This window comes from Neofelis nebulosa, chromosome 15 (genome assembly GCF_028018385.1).
Source record: "Neofelis nebulosa isolate mNeoNeb1 chromosome 15, mNeoNeb1.pri, whole genome shotgun sequence".
In the NCBI taxonomy this organism is placed as follows: Eukaryota; Metazoa; Chordata; class Mammalia; order Carnivora; family Felidae; genus Neofelis; species Neofelis nebulosa.
In genome coordinates, this window is record NC_080796.1 from 27,503,895 (window position 1) to 27,517,966 (window position 14,072).

General features: G+C 45.6%; 1 protein-coding gene across 4 annotated transcripts in view; it reads left to right on the forward strand.

Annotated features, from left to right (window-relative positions):
• The window catches only part of AXDND1 (axonemal dynein light chain domain containing 1), a 91,461-nt gene extending 80,626 nt beyond the window's left edge, over nt 1-10,835 (forward strand). For 3 of the 4 annotated variants that reach the window (XM_058702374.1, XM_058702372.1, XM_058702373.1), the window contains 4 exons: nt 302-406; nt 6,464-6,546; nt 7,634-7,884; nt 10,548-10,835. In XM_058702374.1, coding sequence (XP_058558357.1) covers nt 302-406; nt 6,464-6,546; nt 7,634-7,884; nt 10,548-10,627 — 519 coding nt within the window. In that variant the 3' untranslated portion in view covers nt 10,628-10,835. The remainder of the gene's footprint in view (nt 1-301; nt 407-6,463; nt 6,547-7,633; nt 7,885-10,547) is intronic. The other variant, XM_058702375.1, reaches the window with a different exon arrangement.
• The last annotated feature ends 3,237 nt before the right edge of the window (nt 10,836-14,072 follow it).

A 14,072-nucleotide genomic window follows, 5' to 3' on the forward strand; every position in this document is an offset into this window, starting at 1 on the left:
TCTTTGCTAACAGTAATGTGGCATACCATAATTATTTTCTGGGCCATCTCTCCCACTGTGCTATGAATTCTTGGGGTCTGGAAGAAATCCTCTTTGTTTTTCTCACATTTTCTTCCTTGGTCTCCGCTTCCCCGTCCCCACTAATTTCTCACACAGTGTTTGCTCTAAAGTCTTCAAAATGCTCGTTGAGTGACTAGAGCAAATGGAAAATTAAAGCTTCAGACACTCCTCCAGGCAACTTGCCCTGTCACTGTGTCCCATACCAGCTCACTAAAGGGACCTTCGTGTTTCTGTGCCCTAGAAGCCTTCAACATCCAGAGAAGAGGAAAGACTCATTCGAATAATTGAAAAAGATGAAAACATTCATACCAAACCTCTATTTGAAACAGATGTATTCTCTTCCTGGGTATGTATCTGAAACCTAAATCGGAGATTCAAAACTAGAGAAAAAAGCCAGGAAATTTAACGGTATGTAAAAATGATATGGATCTGACATAACTTTTAGCTCTAAGAGGACCAGGAGCTCCTACATAATATATTTTTCAGGGTTTTTTTTCCCCTCCCAGCGTCATCCCTGGAAAACTCTTGTTTTTCACCGTAACTTTATAAAAACTTCTCATTCTCTTCTTTAAACCTCAGTTTAAAGATTTTTTTTTTTTTTTTAAGATTTATCTATTTTTGAGAGATAGAGCACAAGCGAGGAAGGGGAAGAGAGAGAGGGGGACAGAAGATCTGAAGCGGGTTCTGTGCTGACAGCAGTGGTGAGATTGATGTGGGGCTTGAACCCATGAGCGGTAACATCATGACCTGAGCCGAAGTAGGACGCTCAACCGACTGAGCCACCCAGGTGCCCCTAAACTTCATTTTAAAATGAGCTTTTCATTGACTTTCTTAATTTAACAATATCTTGGTCAAAACTTGACCTATTTTTTTTTTTTTTTAGAATATTCATTCAGCAGATTCTATTGAGAACTGTGATCACCATATACTTCCAACCACAAGAATTAATGGGAAACTGGAAATTTTTAGAAACTCAGCAGGAAAATAGATTAAAAAAATTTTTTTTAATGTTTATTCATTTTTGAGAGAGAGAGAGAGAGCGCGAGAGAGCATGAGCAGGGGAGGGGCAGAGAGAGAGGGAGATACAGAACTCGAAGCAGGCTCTAGGCTCTGAGCTGTCAGCACAGAGCCCAACGTGGGCCTCCCACTCACAAACCATGAGATCATGACCTGAGCCAAAGTCGGATGCTTAGTCAACTGAGCCACCCAGGCGCCCCAGGAAAATAGATTTAAGATTCCTCCACAGAAAGTTCTAGGACCATGGTAGACGTAAGTCAGTTCTAGATTGGCGTGTCTCTGTGTATAGGATGTCATGCCTTCTTCCCATTAATCCCCCAAAATGGTATGTAGCGTTTCGTGTGTATGTTTATACTGTGCATTTTCCTGGCGGGGGGTGGTGTTGCCAGAAATCCATATATCGAATCCAGTTTCACCCCCACAGTAATGAACCATTTCACTGTCAGAGGTTTGGTCCATCTGAGCAGGTGGGTGCAGTGGGGCTGTGGTGAGGGTCAGGCTGGGCAGCAGCTGGATGACTAAGGCAGAGGTGTGGCCGATTGCAGGGGTATATGTCCAGGGAGGTTGTGGGAAGTAGGCTCCAAATCTTATAGGAAGAACTGGGGGAAATCACGTGGAGAGTCAGTCAGGAGTCATGTGCCGTGAGACACATACGGAAAGGGCACCACCGTTTGATCTCCTAACCCCACCAATCCCACCCAAGGCCTTCCTGCCTCAGATGGTCTCCCCTGCTGTGCTGTCTAGGCTAGGAGTCAGTGTCAAGTCTCCCAGATACCCAAACCAGGCAGGAAAACAGCCTATAGCCTGGGTCAAAATTGAGGGGCACAGAGCTTGTCTTTGGTGGTGGTGGCGGGAGGGCGGGGGGGTGGGGGGGACTGCTCCAGGATACCACCTTTCCATCTGACACGGTGCAGTGCCATGTGACTAGCTCATCTGGGACGATGTGGCCCAGAAAGTCTGTCTCCAGGCTCTGGAAGGTTGCTAATGCTGCTACTATAGATCACTGAAGGGGCGCCTGGGTGGCGCAGTCGGTTAAGCGTCCGACTTTAGCCAGGTCACGATCTCACGGTCTGTGAGTTCGAGCCCCGCGTCAGGCTCTGGGCTGATGGCTCAGAGCCTGGATCCTGTTTCCGATTCTGTGTCTCCCTCTCTCTCTGTCCCTCCCCCGTTCATGCTCTGTCTCTCTCTGTCCCAAAAATAAATAAACGTTGAAAAAAAATTAAAAAAAAAAAATAGATTACTGAAGATTGAACCATTTACGTGCTCGTTGACTATGAGGTCTGGGGAATGGAGCAAAATGCCAGCCGGGTATATAATTATTTGCAAGTTCCTGGAGGTAAAGAAGAATCACGTTCATCCTATGTGGTGGTGGCTGGAACACTCGCAGGCGGAAAGGGATCACCAGGTGCTCCAACAGAAGAGACCTAATTGTGCTTGGCCAGCAGAGACAAGGTTGATATTTGGGGCTGTGGGTGCCCAGAGAATGAAGGTTCCTTCAACTGGCTTGTGAGGCAGAGATTTGGGGCAGGAGGCGGAGCTGGGGGAAGCGCCATCTTGGACTGTGCTGCAGACCAGGTGGAACAGGTGGGGCCTGGGCTCCGTGTACCTGTCACTTACAAAAGTACTAGGACTCCCTGAGGGTGCTTTAAGCTTTCAAATCTTCTATTGTAAGTTTTTCTTTTGCTTTTGTTTGCTTGTTTATTTCCTTTATTTATTATTATTATTATTATTATTATTATTATTATTATTATTATTTGACAGTCTCTGGTCCTAAGAACATAAATAACCATTTTGTAGGGATACAGGTTCAAGGCACCAGACCTAACAGGCAGCTGCACTCTTTTGCTGGTCTAAAAACACAATTCCCAGGAGGCAGTACATTTGGTTAACCCTGGGGAAGGCAAGAAAAAAGGAAGGGATCGGGAAGCAGAAAGCCTGTGGTGTGCAGGTATAACTTGTCATGTCCCTGGGAGTTGAGTTGTAAAACTGGAGAGCTCCAAGAGATCGAGGAGCCCCAGGTTTCTAGTGAGAAATAGTGCCAGACCCTTGGGAAGCTAGTGACCTAAGCATGGAGAATTCCAGTTACTCTTAGTATCCCCTTCTGCAGATGACACCAGTGTGGGATTTTCTGAGGGTTGAGATATGAGTGATATCTCAACAGGGGTGCTGATAAGTCACCACCAGCTTGGGGAGGCTGATAGCTTGACCTGGTAAACCAGGGCCTCATTCATACCGTTACCCAATGCCCTAGTGTCTACCACAATGGGGCTGGACCGTCCACTATTCAAACGCTCCTCAATTAGCCAGGAGTTAGGGCTTTGTGGAAATTCGTGAGGACTGTACTCAAAGCAGGCCCTGTGTGCATAACGTGGCCAGCTCCGTCTGAAACAGGCACATCTAATTTGTCACTGTGCCTGATGGACTCGTGAACCAAGCGATCCCTGTAGGCGGTGCTGGCTTTGCTGCCGTCCTTCCTGGGAGAAGGCTCCTCTGCTTTCGGAGGCAGCCCCGTTCAGTCAGTTCTGGTTACTTGCTGCAACGCACCCCTTGTGGCCCTTTCTGAATCAGAATCATTCCAACATTGTTCCTGTAGGACAGGCAGCTGGAATTCTGTAACATCTCAGCTGGCTGGTGGAGACGTGGGATGACTAAATCCGGCAAGCTCCCCCCGAGGCTACCAAAAGTGCTCGGAGCTACCCTGGCCCCCCAGTGCTTCCTCTTGACCGCATGAGTAGGGCTGGCCACAGCTCAGCTACCCCAACAAACAAGATATTGGAAACGATCTCTTTCAGACTCATCTTCACACCGTAGGTTCTGGGTGTCCATAAAGACATTTATAAGTGTATGAAGATGATAGGAGATTTTGCTGAATCACCTGTGAACTCCTGCAGAAAGATGAGCAGACACCAGATTTGGGGGGATCAGCAGTATTTTTAACATAAGATTAGACATTCTGCCCTTCTGTCATTGGCCTGAAGGTGGCCCTTAGAAGTCTGTTTCCCTCTCACAATACCACGTACTCCAGAGCAGTGACTAATTTACGTATTTTATAACCGCAACAGGGAAGGGCCCTTGGATTGGTGGTTCTAGAAATTATGTCCAAAGCTGCTGCGGCGCTATGTCAGTGCTGGGAGTTGGATCCCAAAGAAGTAGGCCTGGAGTAAGATCCTCCCTGAGATAGTGTCAGGCTAGAGCTATTGTCCAATTCAAAGCCCATTAGTGGAGTCAAACCTGAGGAAGACAAAGTCAAAAAGGCCAGAGACAGAATTGGAGTCAGAGACTAAGTGCAAAGCTACAGCAGATTGGCACAAATAAGGAAAGTCTAATGCAATTACTTCCAAGAGCCACGAGGCCCGTGTTTGTCTCTCTTAAACAGGGTGACAGACCACAGAAGCCAGAGGAAGGCTAGGCGTAGGAGAATAGGGTCTAAAGCCATGTCTGTGATTAGCCTTGAGGTGTCAGTATCATTATATGGGTGATGCGGGGGAGGCTGCCACCAGCCATACACAGAGGATGCCACAGGAATTTCCTCTGGAAGGATTTGAAATGGACCACAAAACGTTAATCTGTACTTGCCAGTGTCAAAACAGGGACATTTTTCTCGCACACTGTAACTAAATATACGGTGGACTCTTGAAGAGCTCAGGGGTTAGGGACACTGACTCCCTGCACAGTCAAAAATCCGTATGTAACTTTTGACTGTCCAGAAACTTAACTAGTAATAGCCTACTGTTGACTGGAAGTCTCACAGATAACACGGACATTCAACACATATTTTGTATGTCACACGAATTACGTACTGTATCCTTACAATGAAGTAAGCTAGAGGAAAGCAAATGTTATTAAGAAAACGATAAGGAAGAGGAAAGACATTTACAGTACTGGACTGTGAAAAAAATCCATGTAAAAGTGGGCATGCACTGTTCAAGCCTATGCAGTTCAAGGCTCCACCGTGTATCCGTTGAATGAATGCGCGTCTGAAGGCTCCGGTGTGCGCAGAGTACGGTACTGGTTTACTTTGGTTTCTACCTACAAAGTTGTTCCATAGGGCTGTAAACCATGTGAGGAATTCCAGTTCTAGAAGCCTCCGCTCTGAACACCTTTCTTTTGGCCTCACAGAACAAATAAGTTAGTGGCAAGTGCTGTGTGGCCACAGCCAAGTCACATGCTTCTGGTCCAGGCTGGACAATGATAGCATTTACTTTGCAAACAAACTACCCAAGAAAGGGGAGCAAAGCAGAAAGACAAGAGTAGGTGACTGGGACAATAAGAAGAGAGTAAAAGAGCTAGGGTAACAGTGAAAATGTTTCACGTGGTTTTTCTCTGGTTTTCCTTTAGAAAAAGCTAGCATATTGCCATGGGCTGTGTGGGTGAGAATGAAGAGGCCCAGATGAGGGTTTTGCTTTAACCCACTAGATCCTTCTGTGTGGATGGAAGGCTGCCTACCCTCTCAGAGCTCCCTTTCCATCTATAATGTGGGGCTTACCTTTTACTCGCCTCAGGTTCGGAAACATGGATAAATGAGACTTTTAACACAGTTGTGGGCAAAAAGGGGCAAAGGGGAGTGGGAGGTACAGGCTTCCAGTTATGGAATGAATAAGTCACGGGGATGAGAGGTACAGCACAGGGAATATAGCCAGTGACGTAGTAATAGCGTCGTATGGTGACAGATGGAAGCTACACTTGCGGTGAGCACAGCATAAGGTATAGATTCGTCCAATCAGCATGTGGTACACCTGGAAGTAATGTAACATCGTGTGTCAACTATCCTTCCATTTTTAAAATGTACAGTTCTGGGAAAATGTCACATTTATTTTAAAATATGCTTACAATTTTTGTTTTCTAAATACCTTCTTTTACCTTTCTTTTGTTTCCTAGAATGTATGTAGAGTCAAGATAAATGAAAGAGGCGGGGTTTTTTTTCATACTTTCACTGCCTTGATATTTATTGAGTTCCCTAAGGCTCTGAGAGATCTGATTGGATGTTGCAATGTTATGTGCTTGGTGAAGTAAATTCTTAAGAAAAATAGTTAATTTCCTTGATCATCAACTTGATTTATTACAGAAACACATTTAGCCTTCTCTTTATTTTTAAACCTTTTCTTCTTTCCTTGTTTCTTTTTGTTGATATTATTTTCCCTGCTTCTTCACAGTTCTAATCAAATTTATATCCACCTGTAGCGTGAATAATTTGGAAGCTGGTATGCTGTGTGGCCATAGGTAGTCCCTGTTCTTTTTTGGTGTTAAGACTGCTTGATCATTTACTATATAAATATGGAGAGTAGAAAAAAATATTCTGGAAGGCTTAGTCCAAAATATTCTGAAGAAGTAGAGTATTGACTGTTGGGATTCTTGGTTCACTCATACTGCTTATTTCCTTTGTCAGAGAGAATCAGCTAGTCAAGGCACACTGGCCCCAAAGTATCTAGAAGCAATGGCTATAATTGAACGCACACAGGAGAAGCTGATGTAAGTATGAGGCTCCACGATGGTAACAACAAAGATTGCCGGCCAGGAGGTTTAGCTGAGAAATCCACACTTCGTGGCTTACCTGTGTTTCTTCTGCTCCCTTTATCCTCACTAGTTGGTTGGGTATCTCTCCAAGTCTTCTGCTAATGGCAAGGAAGTACACTGCTTCCACAGGAACATCCGTCCTCGCCCACGGTGGAGATGGAGGGAGGGAACGTGTGTGTATGTGGGGAATAGGGTGTCAGGAGGGTCTATTCAGTGTGTTTCTAAGAGATGAGCTAGAGACGGAGCTGGGAGAAATACTCTGCAAGAAAGAATGCTACATAACCCCAAGAGTAGGAAGGGCGATATAGTCAAGATGGTCATGAGTGCCAAGAGAAGAGCACAGCCATGTAGACATATAACACGCACTCTAGGAATTAAGAAGCGCGTTTCAAATTGGTTTTATTTATTGTCAGATCTGGTTTTAGAGGTACTGGAAAAGAAAGGACACTATTGATTTAGTATGTTGGATCACATCAATGAAGAGGAGCCAAAATTAGCTACTGAAAAAGGGGTTCCTTGGCTGTTGACGAGAAATCCAAATACCCAAAGTCAGATTTCACTAAGAAATTATAAGTATGTTGCATCCTTTTTTTTTTAAGTTTTATTTTATTTTTTGAGAGACAGAGAGAGACAGAGCATGAGCAGGGGAGGGGCAGAGAGAGAGGGAGACACAGAATCCGAAGCAGGCTCCAGGCTCTGAGCTGTCGGCACAAAACCTGACGCAGGGCTCGACCTCACAGACCACGAGATCATGACCTGAGCTGAAGTCGGACGCTTAACCAACTGAGCCACCCAGGGGCCCCATAAATATGTTGCATTCTTAAATCACAGCATGACTGCCACTCTGATATTGCCATCCAAGTAGCTTCCAGGACCCCAGTTCTGGGTTAACGATTGATGCTGCTGCCTCCCTTCTTTGTACATTTTGGATGGACATATCTAATTCTACTGCCTCTTCTAGATTATGTGTTCCTATTCATGAAAGATACTTTTTCAAACCTTTCCATTTTGTTGTGTTTTCTCTGGCCTTTGTCCACATCAGAGAGTTTGAAAGCAGAGCCAGACAAGCAGAGGAGAAGTTTGAGGAGGTAAATGAGAAACTTCATCATACCCTCATAAGAAATAAAGAACTAGAGAGGGAAGTAGAGGATATTTTGATAAGGTCTCAAGAGAGGGAGGCTGAAACACGAAGAGAAGAAGAAAATGAAAGAGGAGGAGAAGAAGAAGAAAAAGAAGAAGAGGAAGAAGAAGGAAACAAGGCAGTAGAATGTTCCTCAAAGTCTCTAAAGAAAGGTGAGGCTTGCTTTCTCATTTTGCTTTATTAAGGTTTTACTAATGAAATGAGACTTGTTTGGGTCACAAATATCTTAGAAGAATATTAACATATTTAGTGATTTACTGGTTCATACTTTTCACAGGAATGCACATACATTTAACCATGTTACTGTCTTATTTGGACAACTCACAAAAAAGAAACCCAAATGACTAACAATTGCCGACAATAAACTAACATGAGATACAATTTTTACTTCTAAAACTGGCAAAGAGTTTTAAAAACAAAAGAACATAATGCTGATCTGAAGGGGCAAAGTAGTTCGTTTTACAGATGATACTCGTGGTTGGATAGACATATAGCTCTTTGAGAAAATAATTTGAAGGTATGTATGGATATGCCTTTAAAACATGCATATACTTTGACCTCTGACTGAGTAATTTTACCCTTGAGAATCTAGTCCAAGGAAATAATCCTAAATATAGAAAAAAAGATTAATGCACAAAGATGTTCAATGTATCATTGTATATAATAGAAGCAACCTACCTCCAATCATGGAAGAAGGGTTAATTAATAATGCTATACTAATATACTTGAATATTATACCACTATTAAAATGGTTTATAATGACATGGGAAGTTCTTATATTTAAATATCAAATGTAAGGAAACAGGATATGACACACTTTTTTACAGCATTATTTAACTCTTATTTAAAGCGTTTTTAAACTCTTTTTTAAAAAAGACCAGAAGGAAATTGTGTCCAAATATTGACACACATTGTCTCTGGTTGATGGAGGTTTATGGGGAATTTTGAGTTTAGTTTTTGATACTTGTTGGATTTCCTATGATGAAAATTATTCTTCTACAGGAATTATTATTATTCTACAGGAAAAGATTTAACTCTTTATTTTCTGGTCTCTAATTAATGCTATAACCTGCCCTCAAGCAGTTTCCCGTATCCCCAGTTTTGGAGGCTATTTTTTGATTTTTGTCTTCATCTTCCACCTGTGGTCTCATCTCAGGACAGCTGCTAGTATAAGGGATAGCACCGGGAACATAGCTACTTTCTGTTTTCTTTGGTCACTCCTGTCTTCACCTACACCCCCAGCAAAAGCAGTAGGTTAGCCGGTGCCCCACAGCCTCCCGCCCACGTGTGCTGTATCCGTACTGTCACCAGACTGAGCTCAGTTTCTCTCTTTCTGTTAACTGTCCACTAGTAAAATGTTAATTATTCCAAGTGTGACAATCCTTTAGCTTTACGTTTGACTATATGTGAGATAGTATTCATGGATTAAAAAATTTTCATCTTACACTGTGTAATTTTATCCTGACGGCTTGCAAACTAGACTTTTTCCAGATTACGGAATAATAAATATGCAAACCATGCCAAAGGCTTTCACGTTAACCTGGAGAGGTTACCTCAGTATGGAATGAGTGACTTTGTTTTTCTCGATTTCCATAAAGATCGTGGGGATGAGGTTAAATCCAGAATAGAAAAAGTATTAATAGTTTTAAGTAGAGGATGACTGTATACAGTGTATCCCCAACCTATAAACAATTACCTACACAAACATAGCCACCCTGCCCCTTCCTTCCAAATACCCCTTCAGAGTCATTGTCAGGGGGGCTCAAAAGTGCAGGATGAGAAACTTTGCAAGGCTTAGGAGAGTTGGCTCCTAAGCCTGGCAGTCCGCACGCCACGTGGGAGACCTGACCACTTTCCCTGGAAAATCCATAAATTGGACATTCCTTAGGGTGAGCAGACAGCTCCTTTGAAAAATGCAATGAGACCAATGTGGGACTTGTATGGCATATGCAGTGTCATATTTGTGTTAGATGGAGCATGAGATCACTTTCCCCCAAGAGATGGGCTGCGAAGGGACGCTTACATACGGTAAAGGGACGAGGCTTGTGCATGCTGGGTATGGGGAAGATCTGTACGGAGTAGGAGACACATTTGTTTTTGTTTTATGTCAGTATTTTTCATATTTGGCAAATCATTGTGCTCTGAGCTGTGAATGAAGACAGGAATCGAGAGGGAAGTTGACAAAGATGAATGGTGGCTTAGTCTCTGATCTCAGCGAGGCCTGCCTCGGTTAGGAGCTGGGAGCCGGGAGATACACCAGGAGCAAGACGAGGGCGTGAACAAGAGGACCGAATGCAGGATGAGGTGGCAGCAGCCAGTCGGAAGGATTCCAAGTGAGAAGCCTGGTGTCATGGAGCAGCCAGGGAGAGCCAGCCGGCTTGATGGCAGGAGGCCCCCTGCACCCGTCCCGAGGGCGGGGCTGGAGTAGGGTCTGTGTGCAGGAGGCGGGGAGACAGCAGTGCAGCAATGGATGGGGATTCTGGATCCTGGCTCTATTTGAATTTTTTTTTTTTTTTCCCGCCAGTCTCGGGATATGTATAGGAAGGAAGAGGAAATCCCTCTCCTTGACCACATAGTCCTCTTTTCCGGGACCCAGAACTCAGGTGACTAGCTGGCTGCACTTTAACTTTGGGAAAATGTGCTCTGAATCCCAGTAACCAACTTAGAGTCAAATTTGGGGTAGGTACATTGCCTGTTTGTAGCTTGGGAGGTACTCAGGCAGAATGGAATTTTTTAAACACTGTGTGAAGTTAAAAGTCCTCCGTAAATATTAGATGTCGTTACTACAGTATTCTAATTATTTTTGTCTTTTCAGAAGCGCAGCGCAAGGAGGGTCTTCTCAACCCTAAGTCCAGGACCCGGACTAAACCCAACTATAAGACCAAACCCAAGTAACATCCTCAGGGTGCTGGGCTTCAGCATGGCTGCCCTCACCGATACCTGTGTGCTACCGAGCTGACAGTGTGGCTCGATCCGAGGGACTTCCTGCGCAACAGCTACTGCAAAGGCCGCGAATATTTTGTTTTTCCAAGTCGCAGCAGTGGCTGGAGGGAATAAGTGCATTAGCTTATTTCCCAGATTAAAAATAGCTGGTGCGAAAGTTTGCTAGCCTCTTCAGCTGAGTTCCTAACAGAGGTCCGTGAAAAGTATCAGTTACTGTCAAGAAAATAATGCTTTTTGAAGACTCTGAACTCTGCAAAGAAGAGTGGCAAATAAAAAGCATTATTTTTTCGATTTAAAAGAGGGGAGCCTGACAAGGCTCTCAGGTTTCTGCAGCATTTTCAGATTTCTTATGATTTCGGGCATCCTTATGATTTATTTGATTTTCACAACACCACTACAAAGTAGGGCGGGGAGATACTATTATCCCCATTCCTCAGAAGATGAAACTGAGGCCCCAAAGGGTTATACGACTCCCCACGGTCACAGACTGATCGGTGTCAGGGCCCCCAGCTTACTGGACCTGTGTCCAGATGTTTGACAATGGTGATGGAACACCAGGCCATTGTTCAGGTGGTTTCCTTCACAGGGAAAGGACGGAAGGTCGTTACTGAAATTTAAGAATGTTGCTGAAGATTCGCCCAGAATCTCCATTTTGTGCTTCAATCGCCTCACATATCTGCTCTGTTCATGACCCTGGATCCATGTAGGCACCAGAGATGGACTAACTTGCAAAAATAAGTTGCAAGTGACAAATGGACATTCTGGGCGGTCACTCAGCAAGGACTCCCTCCTACCTCACTGCTCCTGGTGCGCTCGCACTTGCTCTGATCTCGGGCCCCAAACACCTGTGCTGAGATTTCTGTACCTGCTTTGGCTCCACGTATTTGGTGTTCCTTTGGATTCATCTCCTGGAATTTCGGACCTTTGCCTGTTCCTTACACCTCAGAAACCCCGTGACCCAGAGTCCCCAGCCTTTGTCAGCCCAGTCGCTGGCCAGGCCTACGTCTGGCCACCATCAAAGTGTGGGTAGGATGAGTTTCAAGAATGCGTGGGGTCTACCGAAGCCTGCGGGATGGCTCTAAGTCTGAGGGAAGAAAACGGGACTTCAGACAGTTGGCTGTGTTTGTGGCTCAGCCGAAAGCCAGAGCTGATGTTCCCACTTACAGCTCATTTGCTGGGGCAGAGCCAGCCCTACCCTTTTGCTTTCCCAGAGATTCTAGATGATTCTAGCAAATTTGGAGGCTTCTTGGTGGGATTTCAGAATACTTTTTAATTAAGTTCCCACTTTGCAGCAATGAGTGGTCATTTCCGTACAAATCAGCAGCCCCCATCCCTGAACATGAGAGCCTTGCCCCTCAGTACACGGCAGCTCCATCAGGTGCAAGGCTCCATCTCTAAAGGCCAGAGTTATGGCTGCTGCCACAATTAAAATGAGACGTTTGGCACCATGAACCTAGCTGGGTGGTTTGCTTGCGAGCCACAGAAACCCACTCTTGCAAACACACGAAAGTGTGTTGGGGAGCCCAGGGGGTAGAGGGAAGTCTTAAAGAGCCAGGCCAGGAACAGATGGGACCAGACAGTTTTAGATTTCAGGATTTAGATTTCAGTCTTTAAATGGTTGTGCTAAAGTCTGAGTGAGAGAAAGGCTACCCTGTGGTCACAAACCACCCCGTGGATGTACCAGTGGTGGCAAGAGGATGTCTGGGATCTCTGGCTGCCTTAAAGGGAAGGGAGGACACCTTGCTCTACTCTTCCACCAAAACAGATCACAGTATGGGGAAAGGAAATGCCCAGAAGACAATGAGGTTGGTGGTAGGAGGGCATAAGGGATGTGAAGTGGGTTAAAGAACAAAACGTGTGCTATAGGAAAGGCGTCTGCACCGGTGCTCCCTAACAGCCTGGGCAGCTCCGTTTTCCCAAAGAGCTGACTTGTGGGCAGTTTGAGATAGTCCTCGAGACCTTGCCACACCTTCTCAGAGTGACCCTGAGCTGGGCTCCCGAGAGGCCAGCCGCTCTGCTCGGATGTCCAGACAAAGGCGTGCTGACCTCAGCTCCAGAGAGCTGGCCTGACCCTCCCGGAGAGGAAACTGGATGGGCCTCATCGTACTCCTCTGTGTTCCCCCTACCCCCCAATCTCAGTGCCTCTGTACACCTTGACAAGTGCTTGAAATCTTGAGGTGGGATTCTAATACAAGAGACCCCGTGCGTTAAGTTCTTCAGCTGGTCCCGTCCAAGAACCACTGCCCTGGGGGCGGGAGCTACTGGCCATCAGGGCTACCTTTGAAGCATGGGGGCAACCTGTGTAGGGGGCCAGTCTTCTGTTTGTGTACAGCTTGGTCACTGTCATTTAGAGCTGCTGGGGTAAAACCAGAAAACAGTAATAGCCGTTTGCTGAGGATTTACTTGGCGTCATCACTGTGCCAAGCACTTCGTATATTATCTCATTTAATCACAACACTTCTGTGATGTGGGTCATACTTTTATCCTCATTCCTGTCAGGACAAGTAGCGTGTTTAAAGCTAAACATCTAGTGAGTGACCAAATCTGGTACGTCTAACAGCCGAGCACAGGCTCTCAGCTACAGTGCTATACTGCCTCTCCACATCAGAAAAGGCTGCAAGTGCAGTTGATGGCCCCTCTTGTTAAAAAAAAAAAAAAAATTTTAATTTTTTTTAACGTATTATTTATTTTTGAGACAGGGAGAGACAGAGCATGAACAGGAGAGGGTCAGAGAGAGGGACACACAGAATCTGAAACAGGCTCCAGGCTCTGAGCAGTCAGCACAGAGCCCGACGCGGGGCTCGAACTCACGGACCGTGAGATCATGACCTGAGCCGAAGTCGGACGCTCAACCGACTGAGCCACCCAGGCGCCCCCCGCCCCCCAAAAAATTTTTTTATGTTCATTCTTGAGAGAGAGAGAGAAAGAGAGAAGGAGAGAGAGAGAGACAGAGTGCAAGTGTGTGTGTGGGGGGGGGAGGGACAGAGGGAGAGGGAGACACAGAATCTGAAGCAGGCTCCAGGCTCTGAGCGGTCAGCACAGAGCCCGATGCGGGGCTCAAACCCACATACTGCGAGATCATGACCTGAGCCGAAGTCGGACGCTCAACCGACTGAGCCACCCAGGGGCCCCGATGACCGCTCTTTTTAGAGGGTTTGATTTCCATACCCTCTACTTGTTGCTCAGCTCAACCGCAGAGCAAATGCACTGACACAAAATTCTAGAGGACATCAGAACCTTTGTAGACCCAGTAGACTCTGCCAGAGAACACGGTAGCCACCAGGAACAATGTGACAAGGGGAACTATACTTACTCAGCCATCCAGAAATGGCCCTCAAAGAAACAGGATGCAAGGCATAGGCAGAATGACCCGGCGGGCCTCCCAGATTTAGGGGAG